The 25880-nt window shown below is 43.1% G+C and overlaps 1 protein-coding gene across 1 annotated transcript; it reads right to left on the reverse strand.

The window, feature by feature from the left end:
- Positions 1–551: 551 nt before the first annotated feature.
- LOC308396153 (NLR family CARD domain-containing protein 3-like) lies at positions 552–21494 on the reverse strand (the record flags this gene model as incomplete). The annotated part of the gene is made up of 9 exons (XM_080881273.1): positions 21364–21494; positions 20124–20201; positions 19670–19949; positions 15407–17255; positions 14600–14773; positions 13570–13743; positions 6575–6748; positions 4028–4074; positions 552–1081 (listed from the first exon to the last, which is right to left on the reverse strand). The coding sequence occupies exons 3-9, from the start codon at positions 19938–19940 to the stop codon at positions 552–554; spliced, it is 3219 nt and encodes a 1072-aa protein (XP_080737399.1). The 5' UTR covers positions 19941–19949; positions 20124–20201; positions 21364–21494.
- Positions 21495–25880: the final 4386 nt, after the last annotated feature.

Raw genomic sequence — 25880 nt, forward strand, 5'->3', positions numbered from 1 at the left:
AAGGTTAACCACCAAAAGGATCTGACAAGTTTAAAATATATATTCTTAAAAAGCAGGTTTGGTCACCAGGTGTTAGGGTTACCCCTGAAGTAAATACAAATAGAAAATGTAGTCTGACACCAGGGGGCGTTCTGTCTGTACTCTGGTTTCAATCACTGTCTAAAGCAGGGGTGGGCAATCTCAGTCCACGAGGGCCGGTGTCCCTGCAGGTTTTAGATCTCACCCTGGGTCAACACACCTGAATCACATGATTAGTTCGTTACCAGGCCTCTGGAGAACTTCAGGACATGTTGAGGAGCTAATTTAGCCATTTAAATCAGCTGTGTTGGTTCGAGGACACATCTAAAACCTGCAGGGACACTGGCCCTCGTGGACTGAGATTGCCCACCCCTGGTCTAAAGGCATGCGTGTACCTGTTTGGCTGCTCATATCACTCTATGTAAAACACATGTGATACAAACATGTGCAAACTGCTCGTGGAAATCTGCCTATACAGCAGCCACAGGTCAAACATCTCCGGTTTGGGGAAACGAGGAGATTTTATTCCACAGTTAACACAGAGACACTGTGGAACCGGCAAGCCAGAACCCAAATCCAGGATACACCGGCTCGGTGAATGTGGTGGTGAAGGTGTGGAGGTGGAACAGTGAGTCAGAGGTTACTTTGTAGAAGGACAGAGTGCCTGCAGGCCAGTCCAAGTATACTGCTACTCTGTTAAAGATGAAGGAGAAGGGGACTGAGGAGAGCACAGTTCTTCTCCTGTCGTGCCAGACAGAGTAACCATCAACAGGAGAGCAGAAGATACTCCACGACTGGTTATTCCATCCAAACCAGCATTCGGCACCCTTTCCTCTCCTTCGGATTCCTTTGTAACTCACTGCTACATAACCCCCTCCTCTCCACTCGACCTCCCAGTAACAGCGACCAGTTAGACCATTTGTGCACAGCAGCTGACAGCAGTCAAACCTCTCTGGATGATCACGGTATGGTTGCTTCCACCTCAGCCCTTTCATCACCGTGTTGTAATACACCACGACATTCCTGTTCACCGTGTTTGTGTCCAGTGTGAGCTCACAGAAATCTGATGGAGAAAAAACACAGCAGTAGTTTATTATCTGTCACTTGGTAGCTTCACCTGCTGCTTTATGCAGAGACTGTTCACCAGGTAAAACCTGACCGGCGAATCCGTTTGGATCTTCAGTCAAACTGACAGTTACCTGAAGACACACCAGCTTTTGATTTAAAAGGCACAGTCGATGAATTGTTTTCCCCTTTTTTCCCAAAAACTTTATTGAGCATCAGTATACAGACAGTGCATACAGTATGGAACATAATTAACATATCCAGGGGGTGCAACATAAAAAGTTACATTCATTCAAATAATTTGTAATTAGTGCAAATAGTAATTGTTTTTATAGCCTTTTTATTAAGTGATCCACCGATCAATTTTTATGTAAGATTATCATTATAGTAGTGTTTAAAATGAGGCTTTTGGTTACTGTATTTGCATTTGTGGAAATAAAATTTAGCTAAGATAACTAACAAATTTATTATAAAGTTCTTCTTTTTTTGCCTTCGAAACACACATGGTGTAAGAGCCAAAGTCAATGTTTATGTTTTTCCTTTTTGTTTTGGTGGCACAGGTGTATAGCTTTACCTGCGTCTCAGGTGATGGTATGTGGGTGTGGTCACAGTCTATTTACCTGAGGTCGGTGTTCGCAGCAGGTGTGTTGGGTGAGTGGTTTGTGGGCAAACTTTTCTGTTGACCGTCATTTTTTGGCACACCAGTTAATCCATGCGCTAGTTGTAAATTGATTGAAAGCGCAAATGTTTGTTTTTGTTTTGTTCTTAAAATAAATGCGCAAAGTACAAGTACGACTCATTATGGATTATTGGAGGCGCGTCACAGGGACACAACCAACTCAGCCGGCCGCGGCTTTATCTACGGATGAAAGTCGCAACACATGGGTTTCCATTACAACCCAGTGTAAGTGCTTGTTGTCATAGCGATGCGTCTGCGCGTCCCGTGACGTAATTATTTTGCGACACGAACGCTACAACAAAGGTAGACGTCAAAGCTCAGGCTGTGGCTTTCGTCAGACTCGTTGATCACAGCATTGTTTTTGGGGCCATTTCCCTTGTTGTCAGGTTTCAGATATTGTGGTTTTATTTCCGTGAACGAGACGCTCTCATGAGTCATTGAGTGACATTATTGACCAGCCAATCAGTGGCACAGAGTCTAATGATTTCACATTTTAGTACCTGCTCGGCTCGTTTGGAACCCCGCCGACCAAAAGTACTGAGTCGTAGGTACTAATGGAAAAGATGCAATAAAATCAGTACAATACATTACACTATAATACATTAAATCAATGTATAAAGATATGGTTTTCAGTCTGTACAGGGATGAGAACAGCATTAAGCTACAAGAGGTGTTTTCTGTGTACGTCTAATATGATTTGAACAGTTATCACTGGTATAAAACATTACATACACTCAGGAAGAAGCTGCACAACTACATGACTGAGCTATGAATATGTGTAGAGTATTACTTTTCCCACTCCTTTTCGAGCACCTGATGTACTAGAAGACAATATTTTCCTTCCTTTATATATGCTCTATCTTGTATATATGTACGCATGTGCTTGAAATAAATGATCAATGAAAGCTCCGTTTATTTTAGGAGTTTGTCAAAAAACAACAAACAAAAGGTTCCAGCTCAGCCGCTGGAGTTATGAAGGTGAAGCAGAGCTCACGCAGGTACAGCCTCCTGTGCCACCATTCACCTGACAATGAATGTTTAATTTAATTTAAGGTAAACTTCAAGTTTTATTGAAATTGAATTTGTGGTTTTGTTTTGTTGGACACCTACAGACTTGGATTAATTTGGTTGTAGAGCAGACTTCAAGTGAAACCTGGAGCAGCAGCTCATCTGTATGTTTGCCACTTCACACTCAGCTGTGAACCACTCCAGTTTGAGCTGGGGGCCACCACCTGACCGTGCAGTTAACAGGAAATTATGAACAGCATCGGTGTCAATGGACAGAATCCCAGTGAAAATGAGTCCGACTCATTTCCAGTGATGCACACCAAGCTCGGGTGTGTAGCACAGGGACTGAATGGCTCCTAAACACAGAGGACAGAGATTTGGTCCAGCGTTCTACAAAAAGGATTAAAATCGTTCCTCCTGAATCCAAAGTGTTACTACTGGATTCAATTCAATTTTTTATACAGCACCAAATCACAACAGCAGTCGCCTCAAGGCGCTTTATATTGTACAGTAGAGCCTACGATAATAGATACAGAGTAAAACCCAACAGTCATATGACCCCCTATGAGCAAGCACTTTGATGACAGTGGGGAGGAAAAACTCCCTTTTAACAGGAAGAAACCTCCGACAGAACCAGGCTCGGGGAGGGGCGGGGCCATCTGCTGTGATTGGTTAGGGTGAGAGAAGGAAGACAGGATAAAGACATGCTGTGGAAGAGAGACAGAGATTAATAACAGGTATTATTCAGCGCAGAGAGGTCTATTAACACATAGTGAGTGAAGAAGAAACACCCAGTGCATCATGGGAATCCCCGGCAGCCTACGTCTATTGCAGCATAACTAAGGGAGGATTCAGGGTCACCTGGTCCAGCCCTAACTATATGCTTTAGCAAAAAGGAAAGTTTGAAGCCTAATCTTGAAAGTAGAGATAGTGTCTGTCTCCTGAATCCAAACTGGAAGCTGGTTCCACAGAAGAGGGGCCTGAAAACTGAAGGCTCTGCCTCCCATTCTACTTTTAAATACTCTAGGAACAACAAGTAGGCCTGCAGAGCGAGAGCGAAGTGCTCTAATAGGGTGATATGGTACTACAAGGTCATTAAGATAAGATGGGGCCTGATTAGGAGGTAGAAAGTGGTGTCTGGACTCCTCTGCTTAGGCTGCTGACCGCTGCAATCACACCGCAGAAGAAGAAGAAGAAGATGGATGGAGGAACTGACAGTTTTTTTTTCCAGTATGATCAAAGTGAACAAACACTCACACTTCTTCAGTCTGGGTTTCAGTCTCTGCTTTCCACAATGTTCCAGCCTGGATGAAGAAACAAAATCATTAAAAACACTCAGAAAACTCATCGTGAAGCTAAAAAAAATATATTGCTACTGTTTCCACTCCCACAGGCAACACTTGGGGACATGCAGCTTTAGCACGTCAGCACTCAGGAGAGGCTTTCGAGCACTCTTCCCTTTTCTGGAAATGATGGAGTGGGGAATGCAAATGTTGAGCAGGTGCAGGCTGAGAAGCACTTACAGATTAGCCTCTATGAGAATGTCTGAGTGCAATACGTTTAACCAGCTGCTTTGCCATCACTCCTCCTCCTCCTGCCTCCCCTTTACCTCATCCACCTGCTGGCCTCCACCACTTGCTAATGTTACTGAATCTGTGGAAGCTCCGCGATTGCCACCGCACGAAGTAACGACTAACGAGCCTATCTAAATCCCAGTAACGATTAACGCGTTTCTGATTTTTTAGTGCTCGTTACCACAATAATAACGTAGTTACTGTAACGCGTTACTTAATAATGCATTAGTCTCAATACTGGTGATGAAGTATGAAAAAGCAGTTACTAACTAATTTAGTAGAAAACACTTTTACCACTGACTACAGGGAGTGCAGAATTATTAGGCAACATCCTTTCCTTTGGCAAAATGGGTCAAAAGAAGGACTTGACAGGCTCAGAAAAGTCAAAAATAGTGAGATATCTTGCAGAGGGATGCAGCAGTCTCAAAATTGCAAAGCTTCTGAAGCGTGATCATTGAACAATCAAGCGTTTCATTCAAAATAGTCAACAGGGTCGCAAGAAGCGTGTGGAAAAACCAAGGCGCAAAATAACTGCCCATGAACTGAGAAAAGTCAAGCGTGCAGCTGCCAAGATGCCACTTGCCACCAGTTTGGCCATATTTCAGAGCTGCAACATCACTGGAGTGCCCAAAAGCACAAGGTGTGCAATACTCAGAGACATGGCCAAGGTAAGAAAGGCTGAAAGACGACCACCACTGAACAAGACACACAAGCTGAAACGTCAAGACTGGGCCAAGAAATATCTCAAGACTGGTTTTTCTAAGGTTTTATGGACTGATGAAATGAGAGTGAGTCTTGATGGGCCAGATGGATGGGCCCGTGGCTGGATTGGTAAAGGGCAGAGAGCTCCAGTCCGACTCAGACGCCAGCAAGGTGGAGGTGGAGTACTGGTTTGGGCTGGTATCATCAAAGATGAGCTTGTGGGGCCTTTTCGGGTTGAGGATGGAGTCAAGCTCAACTCCCAGTCCTACTGCCAGTTTCTGGAAGACACCTTCTTCAAGCAGTGGTACAGGAAGAAGTCTGCATCCTTCAAGAAAAACATGATTTTCATGCAGGACAATGCTCCATCACACGCGTCCAAGTACTCCACAGCGTGGCTGGCAAGAAAGGGTATAAAAGAAGAAAAACTAATGACATGGCCACCTTGTTCACCTGATCTGAACCCCATTGAGAACCTGTGGTCCATCATCAAATGTGAGATTTACAAGGAGGGAAAACAGTACACCTCTCTGAACAGTGTCTGGGAGGCTGTGGTTGCTGCTGCACGCAATGTTGATGGTGAACAGATCAAAACACTGACAGAATCCATGGATGGCAGGCTTTTGAGTGTCCTTGCAAAGAAAGGTGGCTATATTGGTCGCTGATTTGTTTTTGTTTTGTTTTTGAATGTCAGAAATGTATATTTGTGAATGTGGAGATGTTATATTGGTTTCACTGGTAAAAATAAATAATTGAAATGGGTATATATTGGTTTTTTGTTAAGTTGCCTAATAATTATGCACAGTAATAGTCACCTGCACACACAGATATCCCCCTAAAATAGCTAAAACTAAAAACAAACTAAAAACTACTTCCACAAACATTCAGCTTTGATATTAATGAGTTTTTTGGGTTCATTGAGAACATAGTTGTTGTTCAATAATAAAATTATTCCTCAAAAATACAACTTGCCTAATAATTCTGCACTCCCTGTATAGCGCACAGTTTTGGCTCCACCTCTTTTTATGCCACATTCTCTGGTGATTAAACCTCACTAAATTTTTTAGGCTAAGCCTGATCACAGAGGTAGTTTGGGCATGGCTCCTTTCAGTTCCTACATGACTGAATACCAGAGCACAAACCAAGGTCCACAAAGACGTGGCCTGCACAGAGTCTTGACCTCAACCTGAAAGAACATCTTTGGGAGTAATTAGAGCAGAGACTATGAGCCAACACTAGTGTCTGACTTAACAAATGCACTTCTAGAGAAATGGTCAAAAATCCCCACAAACACACTTGTGGGAAGCCTTTCCAACAGAATTGAAGCTGTTATGTGTGTGTGTGAAGGTAGACGAGTGAATACTCTGGGTAATGTAGCGCATCTGATTTTGGCAAATCTTTGTGTAAAATACTCCTTTGTGTTGACCAATCTATTTATAGATGAAGCAAACTGGGGGTTCAACGCTCATTTTCATCTATATTATAGCTGGTTATCTGTCTAGCACGAACGAATGTCATCTGTGGGTCACACCTGAGAGTGTCCAGTCGGCAGCTTGGCTCCTCCAGTACAGCAGACAAAAGCTTAATTCCTGAATCTCCTGGATGATTGTAGCTCAGGTCTAGCTCTCTCAAGTGTGAGGGGTGGGACCTCAGAGTAGAGGACAAGGAAGTGCAGCCTTCCTCTGTGATTAGACAGCCTGACAACCTAGAGACAAACACAAGGAATTATGTGTAATTCACTTACACACTGGCACATAACAACTGGAAAACAACACAAATATACAATTCAATTCAATTTTATTTATAAAGCACCAAATCACAACAACAGTCGCCTCAAGGCGCTTTATGCTGTAAGGTAGACCCTACAATAACAGATACAGAGAAAAACCCAACAATCATATGACCCCCTATGAGCAAGCACTTTGGCAACAGTGGGAAGGAAAAACTCCCTTTTAACAGGAAGAAACCTCCGACAGAACCAGGCTCAGGGAGGGGCGGGGCCATCTGCTGTGATTGGTTAGGGTGAGAGAAGGAAGACAGAGATTAATAACAGGTATGATTCAGTGCAGACAGGTCTATTAACACATAGTGAGTGAAGAAGAAACACCCAGTGCATCATGGGAATCACCTGGAAGCCTACGTCTATTGCAGCATAACAAGTTCCTGCCCCAAGTGGAGGAGTTCAAGTATCTCGGGGTCTTGTTCGCGAGTGATGGGAGAAGGGAGCCGGAGATCGACAGACGGATTGGGGCTGCAGCTGCAGTGATGCGGACGCTGCACCGGTCCGTCATGGTGAAGAGGGAGCTGAGTGTAAAAGCGAAGCTCTCAATTTACCGGTCGATCTACGTCCCTACCCTCACCTATGGCCACGAGCTGTGGGTAGTGACCAAAAGAACGAGATCGCGGATACAAGCGGCAGAAATGAGCTTCCTCCGAAGGGTGGCTGGCCTCTCCCTTAGAGATAGGGTGAGAAGTTCGGCCATCCGGGAGGGGCTCAGAGTAGAGCCGCTGCTCCTTCACATCGAAAGGAGCCAGCTGAGGTGGTTCAGGCATCTGACAAGGATGCCTCCTGGGCGCCTCCTGGGTGAGGTGTTCCGGGCATGTCCCACCGGGAGGAGGCTCCGGGGCAGACCCAGGACACGCTGGAGAGATTATATCTCTCAGCTGGCCTGGGAACGCCTTGGTGTTCCCCCGGATAAGCTGGAGGAGGTGGCTGGGGAGAGGGCGGTCTGGGCTTCTCTGCTTAGGCTGCTGCCCCCGCGACCCGGCCTCGGATAAAGCGGATGAAGATGGATGGATGGATAGTTTTTGTAAAATTACTTTGGTTAAACAAAGCTGTTTATTGATTATTAATTAATAAATGTATTTCTGTTTCTCACATTAAGGTCATTTCCAGGATTTTTTTTTTTTACCAAAAAAGGGGGAAATCGCTTTTCTACTCTCCAAAGCAATGACTGTGTTCCTACAGTCACTGGTCAGCACTATAATGAATGCAAATGTATACGGGTCTGAGGCCCCACCTCTCAGTTACAGAGTTACAGAGAAACCTAAAAGGTTGAGTGATTTTCTCTAAAGATAATGCATCGGTGGGCAAGAGACGAAAACAGGGCGTTGTTGGAATGCTACTACGCAAGTAACCCTGGCGGAAGGGGCTACATGTATAGGATGAGGGACCTATGGATTCTTCGATACCCAACATCCACAATGACGGCGAAACAACTAGTAGCTCAGTGTTCCAACATTCGAAAGAAGGGACTGCTATCACAGCTAGAGATTGACGAGGTACAACACAAATGCTACGGCAAGGAGGAGTCAGGACGCCAGGTCAGGGGGGAGATATCATCACCCCCACCCGAGATTGGGTACATAGCCCCAAGTGCGATAGGAGAAGGATCGTTGAGTGCGAGAGGAACTGACCTGAAAAATAGGATAATGGCCAAGCTTGAAACCTGGATACCCCGTAGCCGGTTACCAAGACTACGTGAAGTACCCTCAGAAGGTCTGCTAGATGATGTTAATGCAGCACTACGGACGATACCTACAACCACGATTACCGACACTAACAAGCTGATCTACAATACGGCAGCAGTGATCAGTGAGATGCTTGGCTACAAGTTGAACAGCCACAAGGGGCAGTACCCTCCATGGAGAAAGAGGCTAGAGAGCAAGATCAAAGTAGCACGGAGGGAGGTTAGCCAACTAACGGAGTTGCAGAAAGGTGCAACAAAGAAGGTGCATAAGAAATACAGCAAGCTGTCCATACCTGAGGCCTTGGAAACTGCCAAGCAAAGACTCACAGCCTTGGATAGCCGCTTGAGGAGGTACACCAGAGAGATAGAAGGCAGGAGAATAAACCAGCTGTTCTCCACAGAACCAGCAAAGGTGTACTCTCAGTGGCAAGGGAACAATAAGAGAACAGCACCACCAAGGCTGGAGACGGAGCAATACTGGAAGAGCATATGGGAGAAGGACGCAACCCATAACGGCAATGCTCAGTGGCTAGTGGATCTGAGGGCAGACCATAACGACCTCCCTGAACAGGGTCCAGTAACCATCACAGTGGCAGATATCCAAGAAAGGGTCTCCAGTATGAAGAGTTGGACAGCACCAGGGCCAGACATGGTTCACGCCTACTGGCTGAAGAAGCTGACTGCACTCCACGAGCGTCTGGCAGCACAAATGAACCAGCTGCTAGTTAACTAGAGACACCCGGAATTGTCACGGTTTGTGGGGCAAGCCGTGTGGATTTGTAGTAAGGACCAAAAGGGCGGCAGTTCTGGTGCAGGTGAGTGTTTTATTTATAATAGTGGGTCAATACAAACAGCAAGGGTGGCAAAACATGAAACTAGAAACCTAAACTGGGTAAACTAATAAGACAAACCAGAAACGAAGATGCAGGGAGGTCCGGAGAAATACATACGGAGAGATGCAGGGAGACCGAGGGGAAACAACACAGACAAACCAGCCACTACTAAGACAGAAAACACAACTTAAATACACTCAGAAAACACAGGGAGATTACACACAGGTGGGAAACACAGCCGGGAGTGATTAACATGACGAGACTAGGGAGGCAAACTGAAAATACTCACATAAGACGCAGACCTACACAATAAAACAGGAACTTGCACATGAAAGGACACAAACTAAGAAACGCAGACTAGATACAGGAACACACGGGCAGAACAGAGTAAACACTAACCAGAGGAAGAACAGAACCAAACTCACGAAGAGAAAACACAAAATGCTGGGTCGAAAGGACCCAGGATCATGACAGGAATGGCTAACCGAAGGTCGAACGGTCCTGATCCCCAAGGACCCCTAGAAGGGACCGGTCCCCTCCAACTACCGACCAATAACCTGCCTCAGTACTACATGGAAGCTCCTGTCAGGCATCATATCGGCTAAGATGAACAGGCACATGGGTCAATACATGAGTGGGGCACAGAAAGGGATTGGCAAGAATACCAGAGGCGCAAAACACCAGCTACTGGTAGACAGAACAGTCAGCCGAGACTGCAAGACCAGACTGACCAACCTGTGCACTGCCTGGATTGATTATAAGAAGGCCTATGACTCAATGCCCCACAGCTGGATACTGGAATACTTAGAATTGTACAAGATCAACAGGACCCTAAGAGCCTTCATCAGAAACTCAATGGGGATGTGGCGTACAACACTAGAGGCCAACTCCAAGCCCATAGCACAAGTTACCATCAAGTGCGGGATCTACCAAGGAGATGCTCTGTCCCCACTGCTGTTCTGCATAGGCCTGAACCCCCTCAGTGAGATCATTAACAAGACTGGCTACGGATACCGACTACGGAACGGAGCAGTTGTCAGCCACCTCCTGGATGACATCAAGCTGTATGCCAAGAGTGAACGAGACATCGATTCACTGATCCACACCACCAGGCTATACAGCAATGACATTGGAATGTCGTTCGGACTGGAGAAGTGTAGTCAAATGGTAACAAAGAGAGTGAAGGTAGTCAGAACTGAGGGGATTGAACTACCAGAAGGCAACATTGCAGACAAAATGGTGGTGGCTAACCAACCGGACGTAGTGGTGGTAGACAAACAGAAGAAGACGGCCGTAGTGATCGATGTAGCGGTTCCGAATGACAGCAATATCAGGAAGAAGGAACACGAGAAGCTGGAGAAATACCAAATGCTCAGAGAAAAGCTCGAGAGGATGTGGAGGGTGAAGGTAACGGTGGTCCCCGTGGTAATCGGAGCACTAGGTGCGGTGACTCCCAAGCTAGGCGAGTGGCTCCAGCAGATCCCGGGAATAACATCGGAGATCTCTGTCCAGAAGCGCGCAGTCCTGGGAACAGCTAAGATACTGCAGGACCCTCAAGCTCCCAGGCCTCTGGTAGAGGACTCGAGCTTGAAGGATAAACCGCCCGCAGGGGCGTGCTGGGTGTTTTTTATATATATATATATATATATATATATATATATATATATATATATATATATATATATATATATATATATATATGTATATATATATGTATATATATATATATATATATATATATATATATATATATATATATATATATATATGTATATGTATATATATATATATATATATATATATATGTATATGTATATATATATATATATATATATGTATATGTATATATATATATATATATATATATGTATATGTATATATATATATATATATATATATGTATATGTATATATATATATATATATATATATGTATATGTATATATATATATGTATATGTGTATATATATATATATATATATATATATATATATATATATATATATATATATATATATATATATATATATATATATATGTATATATGTATATATATATATATACACACAGTGGGGCAAAAAAGTATTTAGTCAGCCACCGATTGTGCAAGTTCCCCCACCTAAAATATGATGACAGAGGTCAGTAATTTGCACCAGAGGTACACTTCAACTGTGAGAGACAGAATGTGAAAAAAAAAATCCATGAATTCACATGGTAGGATTTGTAAAGAATTTATTCGTAAATCAGGGTGGAAAATAAGTATTTGGTCACCTCAAACAAGGAAAATCTCTGGCTCTCACAGACCTGTAACGTCTTCTGTAAGAAGCTTTTTCTGTCCCCCACTCGTTACCTGTATGAATGGCACCTGTTTGAACTCATCATCTGTATAAAAGACACCTGTCCACAGCCTCAAACAGTCAGACTCCAAACTCCGCCATGGCCAAGACCAAAGAGCTTTCGAAGGACACCAGGAAAAGTATTGTAGACCTGCACCAGACTGGGAAGAGTGAATCTACAATAGGCAAGCAGCTTGGTGTGAAAAAATCAACTGTGGGAGCAATCATCAGAAAATGGAAGACATACAAGACCACTGATAATCTCCCTCGATCTGGGGCTCCACGCAAGATCTCATCCCGTGGGGTCAAAATGATCATGAGAACGGTGAGCAAAGATCCCAGAACCACACGGGGGGACCTGGTGAATGACCTGCAGAGAGCTGGGACCAAAGTAACAAAGGTCACCATCAGTAACACACTACAACGGCAGGGAATCAAATCCCGCAGTGCCAGACGTGTTCCGCTGCTGAAGATGAAACCAAAGTAGAACTTTTTGGTATAAACTCAACTCGTCGTGTTTGGAGGTAGAAGAATACTGAGTTGCATCCCAAGAACACCATACCTACTGTGAAGCATGGGGGTGGAAACATCATGCTATGGGGCTGTTTTTCTGCCAAGGGGACAGGACGACTGATCCGTGTTAAGGACAGAATGAATGGGGCCATGTATCGTGAGATTTTGAGCCAAAACCTCCTTCCATCAGTGAGAACTTTGAAGATGAAACGAGGCTGGGTCTTCCAACATGACAATGATCCAAAACACACCGCCCGGGCAACAAAGGAGTGGCTCCGTAAGAAGCATTTGAAAGTCCTGGAGTGGCCTAGCCAGTCTCCAGACCTCAACCCCATAGAAAATCTGTGGCGGGAGTTGAAAGTCCGTGTTGCTCGGCGACAGCCCCAAAACATCACTGCTCTCGAGAAGATCTGCATGGAGGAATGGGCCAAAATACCAGCTACTGTGTGTGCAAACCTGGTAAAGACCTATAGTAAACGTTTGACCTCTGTTATTGCCAACAAAGGTTATGTTACAAAGTATTGAGTTGTATTTTTGTTATTGACCAAATACTTATTTTCCACCCTGATTTACGAATAAATTCTTTACAAATCCTACCATGTGGATTCATGGATTTTTTTTTCACATTCTGTCTCTCACAGTTGAAGTGTACCTCTGGTGCAAATTACTGACCTCTGTCATCATTTTAAGTGGGGGAACTTGCACAATCGGTGGCTGACTAAATACTTTTTTGCCCCACTGTGTATGTGTGTATATATATATATATATATATATATATATATATATATATATATATATATATATATGTATATATATATATATATATATATATATATATATATATGTATATATATATATATGTATATGCGTGTGTGTGTGTGTGTGTGTGTGTGTGTGTGTGTGTGTGTGTGTGTGTACTTTTTTTTTCACCCAATGACATGCATATCAGCGTCTAACTTTTATGTATGTTGTTTCTCTGGATTTTTGGTTAATATTCTTTCTCTTCCTGGAAATTCATCAGGTGATCAAATAATTATTTCCCCCACTGTATACAGTAAACAGCAATGGCTCAAAGATCGAACCCTGTGGCACTACTGTAATGCCAAGACCCCTTAGTGGTGGTATTTCTAACTTTATCCTGGCACACTAACAGTTCTCAGAGAAAAACACTGAATCAAGTTTTGTACATTGCAGATTAGAATTCAGATAACTTAACCACTGAGTGATTAACCGTATCAAAGGCCAGGTTCAGAACAGCAGTTTATCCCTGTTGAATTGTCCGCTGTTTATGGTCTCTGCAAGAATTGATCACTGTTACTACAAGCTTTGAATCACATTTATATGGTTATCTGTTGAACCAAAGCTGAACTCTGACCTGAGAATCTCCAGTTTGCAGTGTGGATTCTCCAGTCCTGTGGCCAGCAAAGTCAGGCCTGAATCCTGCAGGTCATTGTTACTCATGTCGATCACTCTCAAAGTGGAGGGCTTGGAGCTGAGAACTGATGACAGTGTTTTACAGCTTCCCTCTGTCAGATTACAGCCACTCAGTCTGGAAGCAAAAAAACACTTTATAGGTCATAACCATCACCTTCGTTTTCGCTATCTTTAAGGACTAATCTGTATCACTCAAAGCTTTCAAATTTTATTTTATTGTGTTCAGATTTCCCCCAACAGCAGTGATGAGTTTGTAGAAAATAGTTAGTCAATAAATAATAATATGCAGATCTTATCCTATGAAGTACACATGGAAACAAGTAATCCTCTTACATCAGTCAGCCAGTCTGAAGTTATTTAGGCCTACTGCTGTATTTTCAGTCTCTCATGAGCTGCTGACCAGCACACACATGCTTTGATGACTAAATTAAGTGATGAGACTGAACAGATATAAGTATATCTTACTAGAATAGAATAGAATAGAATAGAATTCAACTTTATGTCATTGCACATGTCACAAGTACAAGGCAACGAAATGCAGTTTGCATTTATTCAGAAGTGCTTTTGCCATATTATAGATATATTACAATATATATATTAGCAATAATATAGATATGTAAGTATATTACAGGAATGGGTCTATTATAAGTATGAGGGTACAAAATATGGGTCTATTATGGGTAATTACCATATTGTACAGAATCATTGTCTATACAGCATTTACAGTAGTGCAGTTAAGATCAGTGAGATATGTGGATGATTTCTATAGAGGCTGTATAAAGTGCTAATGGTAGTGAGTGGTGGTTCAGTCCATGTTATTATTGTGTGTATGAGGGTACAGTTGGCCAGTTATTTGTTTTTGTCCATTGTGTGTGTGTAGGTGGTTGTGGGTGTGTGTATGTAACTACATCAGATTGTTAACTTTGTGTTTTCACCTTGTCCTGTTTGTTGTCATTGTTCTGAACTCTGACCTGAGAATCTCCAGTTTGCAGTGTTGATTCTCCAGTCCTGCCGCCAGCAAGGTCACCCCGGAATCCTGCAGGTCATTGTTACTCATGTCGAGCTCTATCAAAGTGGAGGGCTTGGAGCTGAGAACTGATGATAGTACTTTACAGCTTTCCTCTGTCAGGTTGCAGCCACTCAGTCTGGATGCAATTTTAAAGAAAAAAAACACACAGACAAACACTAACACTGGTGTACAATGTAAAACTTTCAGATTGTGCTTCAATCAATGACATACTGTAGCTCCTGTGAAAAATAGAACTTCAAATCAGAAGTACCTGACTCCGTGGTATAATTCTCAAACACGTAGCCTAAAGCAGATGACTCGTAAGGTGGAGAGGAAATGGCGTGTCACAAATTTAGAGGCTAATCATTTAGCCTGGAGAAATAGTTTGTTGCTTTATAAGAAAGCCCTCCGCAAATCCAGAACATCTTACTGTTTTCTCTTAATTATTGTAGGGTCTTTATCTTTCAATATAAAGTTACTTGAGGCAACTGCAGTTGCAATTAGGTGCTATATGAAATTGAATTGAACTTCAAATATGTGAAGTATTCTTTACTATTAGAATCAAAGACTGAGCTGACTACTGATGTCACTATAACTTTTAGGCAAATGAAATCAAATAACTTTATTACACTAAACAGTATTGCATTGATCACTCTTACTCCCACAAATACATTTGGGTAAATGCTAAGAATCAGAGATTATGCTGAATGGTCGAGAAACACATTATTACAGTTACATTATTAGATGGGTGGTAGTTTTGTGCACTTACATTATTGTGTTGGAAGCTTTGACCGCAGGCAATAGTCTTAGAAGAGCTTCCTCGGAAGCAGAGTATTTCTTCAGGTCAAAAACATTAAGATGTTCTTCTGATGACACTAAGATGAAGACCAGAGCTGACCACTGAGCTGGAGTCAGTTCATGGGTGCAGAGGCATCCTGAACTCAGATACTGTTGGATCTCCTCCACTAACGAACAATCATTTAGTTCATTCAGACAGTGAAACAAATTGATGTTTCTCTCTGCAGACACATTCTCACTGATTTTCTTCTTGATATATTGAACTGTGTTCTGAGTGGTCTCTGAACTACAGTCTGTTTTTCTCAGCACGTCCTGTAGTTTGTCCTGATTGGTCTGCAGTGAAAGACCCAGAAGGAAGCGAAGGAACAAGTCCAGGTGTCCATTTGGACTCTGCAAGGCCCTGTTAATGAAATTCCTGTGGATTTTCTTTGAAGCAGTTTTACTGAAAAATAGCCAAAGGTTTTTCAGTGATGGTTGTGGCAATGGCATCACATTTATGTTACTGTTGTTAAGCGACATCCTCACATAAAGAGCAGCCAGAAACTCCTGAACGCTCAAATGGACGAAGCTGAACATCTTGTCTTTCCCTTTCCTTCCTCGATCTTCTTTGAAGATCTCTGTGAACACTCCTGAGCACACCGAGGCTTCACTGAAATCAATGCCGCTCTCTCTCAGATCCTTCTCATAGAAGATCAGGTTGCCCTTTTCCAGCTGCTCAAAGGCCAATTTTGCTAATGACTTAATGTATTGAATGCTCTTCTCTGGGCCATATTTTTCTTTTGTCCGATCAATCTGAAACACCAGGAACTCTGCGTACATCTCAGTCAGAGTCTTGGGCAGCTCTCCGCCCTCTCTGGTTTTCAACACATCCTCCAGAACTGTTGCAGTGATCCAGCAGAAGACTGGGATGTGGCACATGATGTGGAGGCTTCGTGATGTCTCGATATGGGAGATGAGTTTGTCAGCCTCCTCCTTACCTTTGAATCTCTTCCTGAAGTACTCCTCTTTCTGTTGGTCTGTGAACCCCCTGACCTCTGTTGTACTGCTGATAAACTCTCGAGGGATCTGATTGGCCGCTGCAGGCCGTGTGGTTACCCAGATGCGAGCAGAGCGTAGCAGTTTCCCATTGATGAGTTTCCTCAGCAGGACATCTGTTTTAGCTGCCTTTGTTACATCGACAGAGCGAATGTCTTCAGAATGAAGGTCGAGATGAAGGCGGCTCTCATCCAGCCCATCAAACACAAACAGAAGTTTGAATTTACTCTTGTCATAGTTGGTGATTCCTGATGACTGAACATCTGTAAAGATGTAATTAAGAGCCTCCTGTGGGATGCCTACAGTTTCTGGGATGCATTCATGAATGAGCTCTGCCAAACTGAACTTTTCTCCCTTCAGAGGATTCAGCTGACGGAAGGTGAAGGGGAAAATCAGATGCACATCTTGATTGGATCTTTGTTCAGCCCAGTCCAAAACAAACTTGTGAACAAGGAAAGTTTTTCCAATTCCTGCGATTCCATTGGTCATCACTGTTTTGATGGGTCTGTAGTCTCCTGAAGGATGTTTGAACATGTCTGTGGGTCTAATAGGTTTCTCTGGCTCTGCTGGCTTCCATACTTTCTCAATCTGCCGGACCTCATGCTGTGTGTTGATATGTACATCATACCCAGCTGTGATGTACAGCTCTGTGTAGATATCAACCAGACGCTGTTTATCTTCTGCCCAACCTTCTTGTGCGCACATAAACTTGTCCTGGAAGTTTGATTGAAGCATCTGTTGGTAAGATGCGATGGGGTGAGGCTCTGGTACTGGAACCACCACATCTGTGTCAAGTATGAATGAAAAGAAAGAAAGTGTGAGGCTTTTGTGCGGAGATGCCTATCTCGATGACCATCTGGCAGGCCTTGCATTTAATCATCACCAACTGAAAGGACACAAAACAATGGGAGATGTACTTGCACTGAATCAAAGTTTTACAGAAATGACCCTTTTGCTCTTTGTTGGAAACTCCAGCACAGCAGAGCTGGAAGAGTTTGGGTCCTGAGCCTTACCCATCTCTGGAGGTATTTTGGTCTGGCACTATTCTAATTCTCACAGCAGGTCCAATTCCTTCCACACCAGATCTGCGATATTCTGTGGCCTTCAAAACAATCTGCAATGGGTTCAAGAGATCGAGCTCCTTCCCAGCTCACATTTAACCCAAACTCAGTGCCTGTCCGTGCATGAGATCGATCCACATCTATGCCGAACTTTGGGAATAAATAGTAAATGAAATAACTAAAACTTGCTTTGACGAATAAAAATGTCTGGACTCCTGGCTTTGATCAATATAAATTGTTTAGAAGCAGGGTGGCTGTGGCTTAGGCCATAGACCAGGTCATCTACTAAATGAAATGTCAGTGGGTTCAGTCCTGCAGTTTGCATGTCAATAAAACTTGTGTAAGACAGTGAACCCAAATTGTTCTCTGTGATTCCACTGGACAGTGAGTGTGTGCATCATAGTTAGAAAGTTCTTAAAATGCACAGAATATCAGTGTGTGTTTTTTTTAATTTGTGAAATTTGTCCTTTAAATGGGTGAATGTGGTTGTAATAAAGACCACCTCATCAGTGTTGGAGAGTAACGTAATACATGTACCGGCATTACGTATTTAAAATGACAAAATATGAGTAACTGTATTCTGTTACAGTTACCGTAAAAGGTGGTATTCAGAATACAGTTACTTTGTTGAAATAAATGGATTACACGGTCTTTTCCTGTTTCATATGTTAGGCTGTGCTCTCTCTATTTTTGGTAATTCCACGCCGGAGGAAACCCAAACAAAACACAGGAGGCTCTAATGCCTGTGTCTCAATCTCACCTCCAGCATAATGATGTGAAAATATATCCTAAAAAATTATTATACAAAAATGATTTAATATGAAGGCATCGCCCTAAAGCATGGAGCCTGATGGGCAGTGTAGTCCGTGCTGCAGGGAGGATGGACCCGTGATGTGTCTGTGAGCGAGGGAGGGAGAAAAAGGAAAAGTACGAGCTGTCACGGAGCAGAAATGGGAGCTGGAAGCATGTAAATATAATAATAACCACTGCAGCCAAACAGAGAGCCTGACGAGCCCAGCTGTGAGTAAGCTATTAAGACTCGACTGTACACCGTGTTCATGTTTTCCTCTGAAACAATAAGTCCCGTTGCAGCAGCCTTTCAATGCCTCTCTCTGTCTCTGCTAGCAAACTTGACCCAGACAACAAAGTAAAGCTAGTTTTCAGCTACGAGCCGACACGAACCCGACGTATCAGCCAGAGGTCCCTTTACTACGGTTCAGAGCCGCGGACCTGTTTTATATACGCGAGGAATAGTTTTCTACACGAGATCACAGCAAAAAGTGCAGCCTTACCTAATGTCCACCTGCTGTTACTCATTTATATTAAGATTTAAACATCTGGTTGGTGTGGAGAGTAACCTTCAGTAATAGTAATAAATCACACAGCAATAGGACATTCATGTAGTTGTAAAAAGCATGATAATAATAATGGATTGGATTTATATAGCGCTTTTCAAGGCACCCAAAGCGCTTTACAATGCCACTATTCATGCACTCTCACATTCACACACTGGTGGAGGCAAGCTACGGTTGTAGCCACAGCTGCCCTGGGGCAGACTGACAGAAGCGAGGCTGCCATATCGCGCCATCGGCCCCTCTGGCCAACACCAGTAGGCAAGTAGGGTAAAGTGTCTTGCCCAAGGACACAACGACCAGGACAGAGAGCCCGGGGATCGAACCGGCAACCTTCCGGTTACAGATACGCTTCCCAACCCCCTGAGCCACGGTCGCCCGATAATATATTAAGAAATCCAAAGTATTCAGAATACATTACTCTCATTGAGTAACGTAACGAAATACGTTACAAAATACATTTTGGGGCATGTAATCTGTAATCTGTAGTGGAATACATTTTAAAAGTAACCTTCCCAACACTGCACATCGTGTGCTCAGTTAGAGACATCACAATGAAACTAATAATTAATATTATTTCAAACATATTACTGTATGTCTGGAAAGTAAATTATTACCATTATTCTCATTGGTCTGAGAAAAAGAATCCCGAGTCTGAGAGGAGGAAGATCCTCTTTTCTCTGATGTCTCCCCACCATCGCTGACATCCACTGACAGACAGAGATAATGAACGTGAAACTAGGTCAGACTGCAGAAACAACATGTTTGTCTCGTCCTGTGACTGACCTTCTGCTCCAGAGATGGCAGAGAAACTCTCCAGCAGATCATTCCTGTGGATCCTCTCTAAAACCTTCCTGGTCACTTCAACAGCTCCAGGAAGTCTGTATGTCTGCACCATCAGGTCTACGGTGTCCCACGTGCTTGTTGCCTGAAGTCGGCTCTTTTTGATGGTCGGGAAGTCTTCAAGGATCTCTTCCTGCTGCAGGAACCACTTGAATTTATTAAACTCTTCATCTCCCAAATCTTCCAGAGTGTTTAAGAGGTCCTCTGACGTCATCACTGCTCCCTGATGACAGAGAATATTGCCACTTATTTACCAGATGTATTTTAAGTTTCAGCTTTTCTGTCCAGCTTATAAACATTATAAAATATTAACATGTTAAGGGTCCTAGGCTAGACCCCCTTATGCTAACCAAGCCTACCGCAGACATGAGTGAGAGAGATAAATATGAACCCATACTGGCTCGGACGTCACCCGGATCAACAAGGTCCACGTCAGGTGTTGAGGAACCAGGACGCCCTGATGAGAAGTGGGCCCCTGGAAGAAGAAGGCATCGGTGGGCAAGAGATTAAAGTAGAGCGCTGTTGGAATGCTTCAACCCCAGTGGAAGGGGTTACATGAATAGAATGAGAGACTATGGACTCTTCCATAACCAACATCCACAGTGATGGTAAAACAACTAGTAACTCAGTGTTCCAACATTTGGAAGATGGGACTGCTCTCATGGGTAGAGATTGACGAGGCACAACACACATGCTACACCGAGGGGGAGCCATGACGACAGGTCGGGGGGAGATATCATCACCCCGCCCGAGATTGGGTGCTAAGCCCCAAGTCCTCTTCTAGTGTTGCATCTCCAGCCTCGGAGGTGCTGTTCTCATATTGTTCCCCTGCAACTGAGAGTACACCTTGGCTGTTTCTGTGGAGAACAGCTGGTTTGTTCTCTTGCCCATCTTTACACTGTTTACATATATATTCTATACCAAACATATCTTTGTGAAAAAAAAGTTACATTGAGGTTGTTTCTGTTGTGGAGAAGCTTCAGCTCTTGTCTTTCTGGCTGCTGCTGTTTAAATCCTTTCAAAGATTGTAAGTGGGACTCGGTAACATTGCAGGAAATGATGCTTGACCCATAAAATACTGTTATGTATGTTCGTTTGACTGAATCCAGCTGCGTTCTGAATCACTCGTAAAGATTTGTCCATTTTTTCCCCAAAACATCCTGCCGCCTTTTTTGGAGTAAAGTCTCTGTATAATAGTTTGTAAAACTATAGTCTGTTGATCTGCTGTTCATCCTGCAGCTTATAAGTATGACTAAAGCAGAACAAAGAACTTCCCTCTTCTTGTTCTCACTATGCAACAATTCAGTATTGTGCAATAGTTCTGTCAAAACTTCAGATTTTCCCGATTAGCTGCATGTTGCCTCAAAGCCTGATTTATACTTCAAGAACCATATTTATGTAAAAATAAATATGTAAAAAATAAATGTAAAAACATTAAAAACGTAAAATTGAATGCGTGGCTATAATAAAGAGAGACTGAATCAATAAACAACCTTTTGCTTTCATTAAATGATGCTGATTATTTTGAAGCTACGAGCCTAATAAACTGTCCAGATGACCTGCCACATAGGGCGGTTTAATAATCAACAATCTTTAGCTTTGTGATCAGGAAGTAGAAGAATGTTTTTGAGACTTACATCGAAACAGGAGCTGAAGTCTCAGTCGAATCTCCTCAGTGTTTACGAGGAGAGCAGCATGACTGACGGCTGTTTAAAGAGAGAGGAAGTATGCTCGCACACACATTTCCTTTTATAACGAGAGACGAGTGAATGTGGTGTTGGGATTTATGTTTATCTGTAAGGCTAATATTACTCTGATATTGTTTGACTAAACAGAGAGGAGCCCCCCCCCCTCTCTGCCTAACCAGACCATGTTTACCTTAAACATGGTCATAAATTTCTGGGCTTGGAGAAGCTGTCTATCTCTTTATGTAGGTCTGCCTGAGGGTAAGAGGTGGTTGCCATGGTGATGGGTGAGGCGGCTCCAAATAAGGAGATGCCCAGAAAGCTGCAGAAGAAAAAACCTGAGCCAACATCAGACCTGAGGCCACCCTAAAATGTTTAGACCAATCACCGTGGTGTCTTGTTTTTCACACATAAAAAAGTTTTTACCGCCTGGGCAGCATTTTGTCTCTGAGCCAGAGCGAGGAGGTCCAGGGCGTCATGTAAAACTAAACATTTTGATGATAAATTCTGAAAACTTATGTTTAAATCTTTAATTATTTACAAAACATTTGTCTGCTGAATTTCAGCGTCTGTCTTCCCCAACTCTGCCTTCTTTCCTTCCAAGGTGACAACAGTAGTTTACCAGAACATGAGGTCCCAGACAACGATGGGATCACCAGCCAGCTTCACTGAGTCCAGCGGCCTTGTTCGCTCCTGCCGACTTTAGCCGTACAGCTCTCAGTCTCCAGTTCAGCCTGAAAATGACGAGCTGGACAGTCTCTAGTCTGTGAGCCTCCAAAGGGAATCCAACAATCAGGCTTCCAACCAGTTTGTTGAGTCTGACTCTTCTTCTATTTCTGGTACAGCTGACGCCTTAACCTTTTCTGGCCTGATCAGTGCTGTGTCCTTTCCATTTCTATGTTCCTGGTTCAGTTTTTCAAGAAGGGTAGATGTTGGCAACCCTTGCTAGCAACATCCCTTTCAACGGTTGCAAGAGCCTGCTTTGCATTGCCAACAACAAGTCATACTCATGCCCTTTGTCACCGATTCTGTTCATAATTTTTATGGACAGTTGCATTTGTTGACATTAAGAAACGCTGACAGATGTTGACCACTGGGGTAAATCTTCTTTAGACTATGCACGATCAATTAGAAAAGTTTTGGTCCAATCTGAAGCAAAGCTCATTAGATTGTGAAAGTTTAAATTATTTGGTGGCCTTTTCTTTCCAACATAAACAGGCACAAGTCCTGTCTCATGTTTTAGAAAGCTGAGAGCACTGCTAAATGTCATTACAATGAGTCTCCATTTGGGGGCGCTCCAACATATCAAATGAGATACTGCTAGTGACGCTGGAGATTACTTCAGGATTAGTTAGTTGATGAAGAAGATCTACTCATCTTCCCACTTATCCCTAGCTGTCTTCACTCACTGCTGTATTTTTCTTGAGCTTGTTCAGTTTTAGGCTGTTAGGACTCGCTCATCTTGCAGTATTATTTTGAGTTGAAGCAACAATTTTAAACTGAAACAGGTTTTTATCCATAGCATGAAGTGAAATTTCATGTTTTAAGTTAAGGTGTTTGAATGTGAACTCTAAATATGAGAGTGAAGTAAAAGGAGCGATCAGATTTCATTTAACTCTCCTTCTTTGCACATTTATATTATTTTTGTGCAGAATTGCCTGGATTTGGTAGGTGTAGCTCACCACCCTCTCTGCTTTCAGCCCCAAGAAAAGTATTTAAAACATTTACCTTGTAAACCAGAACTATCCAAACTACAGGCACTGCTGGTGCGTCTGAGCTGCTCCGTCTCTACAAGCAAGAACCAAAAGGATTCCCGGATGGCACAGGCACAAGGAGGCAAGTGCAGAAAACTGCAGAGAAGCTTTGGCTCTACATAAAAGACTGATGCTGCCATCACGGTGTCACCTCTTTGTTTTTAAAGTTTCATTTTAATGCCTCACTTTCAAAATGTAACATTTGAGCTGGAAGTGTTTGTATTTCAATAAGAGGGTTGAGTCTTAAGATAGCTAGAATAAATAAACAGTACACTACACTTTAGCTTTTCATGCACCAAAACTTCATCACAGAGAACCAAATTATTTGCGTTCACAAATATTACCATGAACATAATTTTCTGTGTTGTTACACAGTTTACCAAACAGTCTATGGGGACTGACTTGGTGCCAGAGCCAGGCTGAAGTGGGCATTAGAGCATGTTGCATGACATTTGCATGTTGGCTTCATTTTTAAACCAAGAGGTTGGGTCTTAGGGAAAACTTGTCACGGCTCAACGGCACGAGGGAACAGGGATGGACACAGGCGCAGAAACCAACCCGGAAGCGAGGTGACAGAAAACAAATGATTTATTTCCGCCCACAGGTAAACAAAGGTGAAACACAAAGCGACGCCACCACACTAGTGGCGCGTAGGATTCGTCGGTGATAATGAGGGCGACCTAGACACCTCTAGGAGACGGCTGAACAGCGGGGACAGCGGGGAGGTAGAAACAGGACTAGGTAGGGGCCGGGGCACTGGAACAAGAGGAGATCACGATCAGAGGGATCCAGCAGACAACCAATAATCCTCCGCAGTTGAATTGAATTGCCTTACTTGGTTTCAGATGGAGGGGACAGGTGGAGCGGAAAACCCGGAAGCGGTCGAGGCGTGGGGAGGCAGGCAGGTGAACGTTGTGTAAGCAGCTGGCGGCCCAGGTCCAGGAGGACGGGAGCGAGGGGAACAAGATCTCCACTCCGGGTGCTATCGCTGAGGACAAGAAAAGACAGGTCAGTCATCACACGGCGTTAAGACAAGGTTTAGGATGCTCCACTGAACTAACATGGGAATAGCAGATACTCAGGCGATGAGTGGTTGAGAGCGCAGGTCTGATATACCGCTGGCACGATTGCTCACAGGTGGTCAGCCAGGGAGGGGCAACCGGACTCCGCCTAAAGGAGGAGGAGCCGCTGTCTGAGACCTGCAGGTGCCCAACCAGACCATGACAAAACTGTGTTTACGTTATAGAAGTTTGACTTTAAATTATAAAACTGCCATTTTTCCTTCCAGTCTAGCAAACGCTCTGCCCAGAGTAGAGTTAGATCATCAGTCTCATAAAAACCACTCCAGTATTTACTTGAATGTTTGCTTTGGCTCATAACATATTGTAGTATTTAATTAGTTTAGTCTGTTACTGTATTGGAGCAACTGTAACTCACATAATTTCCTTCAGGATTAATAAAGTATTCTGATTCTGTGCATCTTCTAAATTTCCCGTCTCTGAAGTCTGGAGCAGATTTTGTGAGGAACCTCTGGATGTTTGGCTGCATTCATCCTTCTCTCTGTTCTGAAAGTCATCTCCACAGCAAGCTTCACTGTAGGGGTGTCAGCAAAAAGCGTTTTCCTTGTTCACTGAGCTCTGAGCTTCTTACTGAACTCTAGTGCAGGCTATCATCTCTCGCTTACTCCGTGTTTTTAATGTAGCTGCTCACGAAGACCTGATGAATCAGGGCTCCTCAGGTGGACTCATGGAGACCAGTCCGAAACCTTTGGTGACAATTTTGTACGCTGGTTTTGCTTTACTGTAACTGTACAAGACAGACCTTTAAAATGGTGCAGATGTACAGAAGTAGGTGGGAAAATAATCATGACTGCATCATATTGTACTGTATTTATAACCACACTTAGATTAAAAAAATATCATTCATTATCATTCATGTCTATAAACACTGGGAATAAACTCAGCACAGAGCGAATAAAGTAAGGTGTAAGGAGACAGTGCTCAAACCTGTCATACTACACAAATACAGGATGAATGTAAAAAATATTTTTCATTTAGTTTAAAAACTAAAACGTTATATTTTAATTAAACCTTGAGGTCTAAATGATCCATACCCACAGACGATAGAAAGGTGGTTTCCAGAATTCCAGGCCCTGACATTTGCACTGTCACTATATTTGTTTAAAAATAAAAACAAATCAAAAACACAGATGTGACGAGGAGGGGCGGGTCTGACTTTCAAACCGCTTGCTCATTTGTTAAAAACTTGCTACATTGTACCCCAACAGAGGTCGATCATATTGTTAATAATTTCACCTCCTCACTACGTACGACTCTGGATACTGTAGCTCCTGTGAAAACTAAGGCCTCTAATCAGAAGTACCTGACTCTGTGGTATAATTCTCAAACACGTAGCCTAAAGCAGATGACTCGTAAGCTGGAGAGGAAATGGCGTGTCACAAATTTAGAGGATCATCATTTAGCCTGGAGAAATAGTTTGCTGCTTTATAAGAAAGCCCTCCGCAAAGCCAGAACATCTTACTATTCATCACTGATTGAAGAAAATAAGAACAACCCCAGGTTTCTCTTCAGCTCTGTAGCCAGGCTGACAAACAGTCAGAGCTCTGTTGAGCCAACCATCCCTTTAACGTTAACTAGTAATGACTTCATGAACTTCTTCACCACTGTTGGGCAAGTTACTTTAAAAAACTAATTA

This window comes from Rhamphochromis sp. 'chilingali' (assembly GCF_963969265.1).
Source record: "Rhamphochromis sp. 'chilingali' genome assembly, chromosome: 4".
Lineage (NCBI taxonomy): Eukaryota > Metazoa > Chordata > Actinopteri > Cichliformes > Cichlidae > Rhamphochromis > Rhamphochromis sp. 'chilingali'.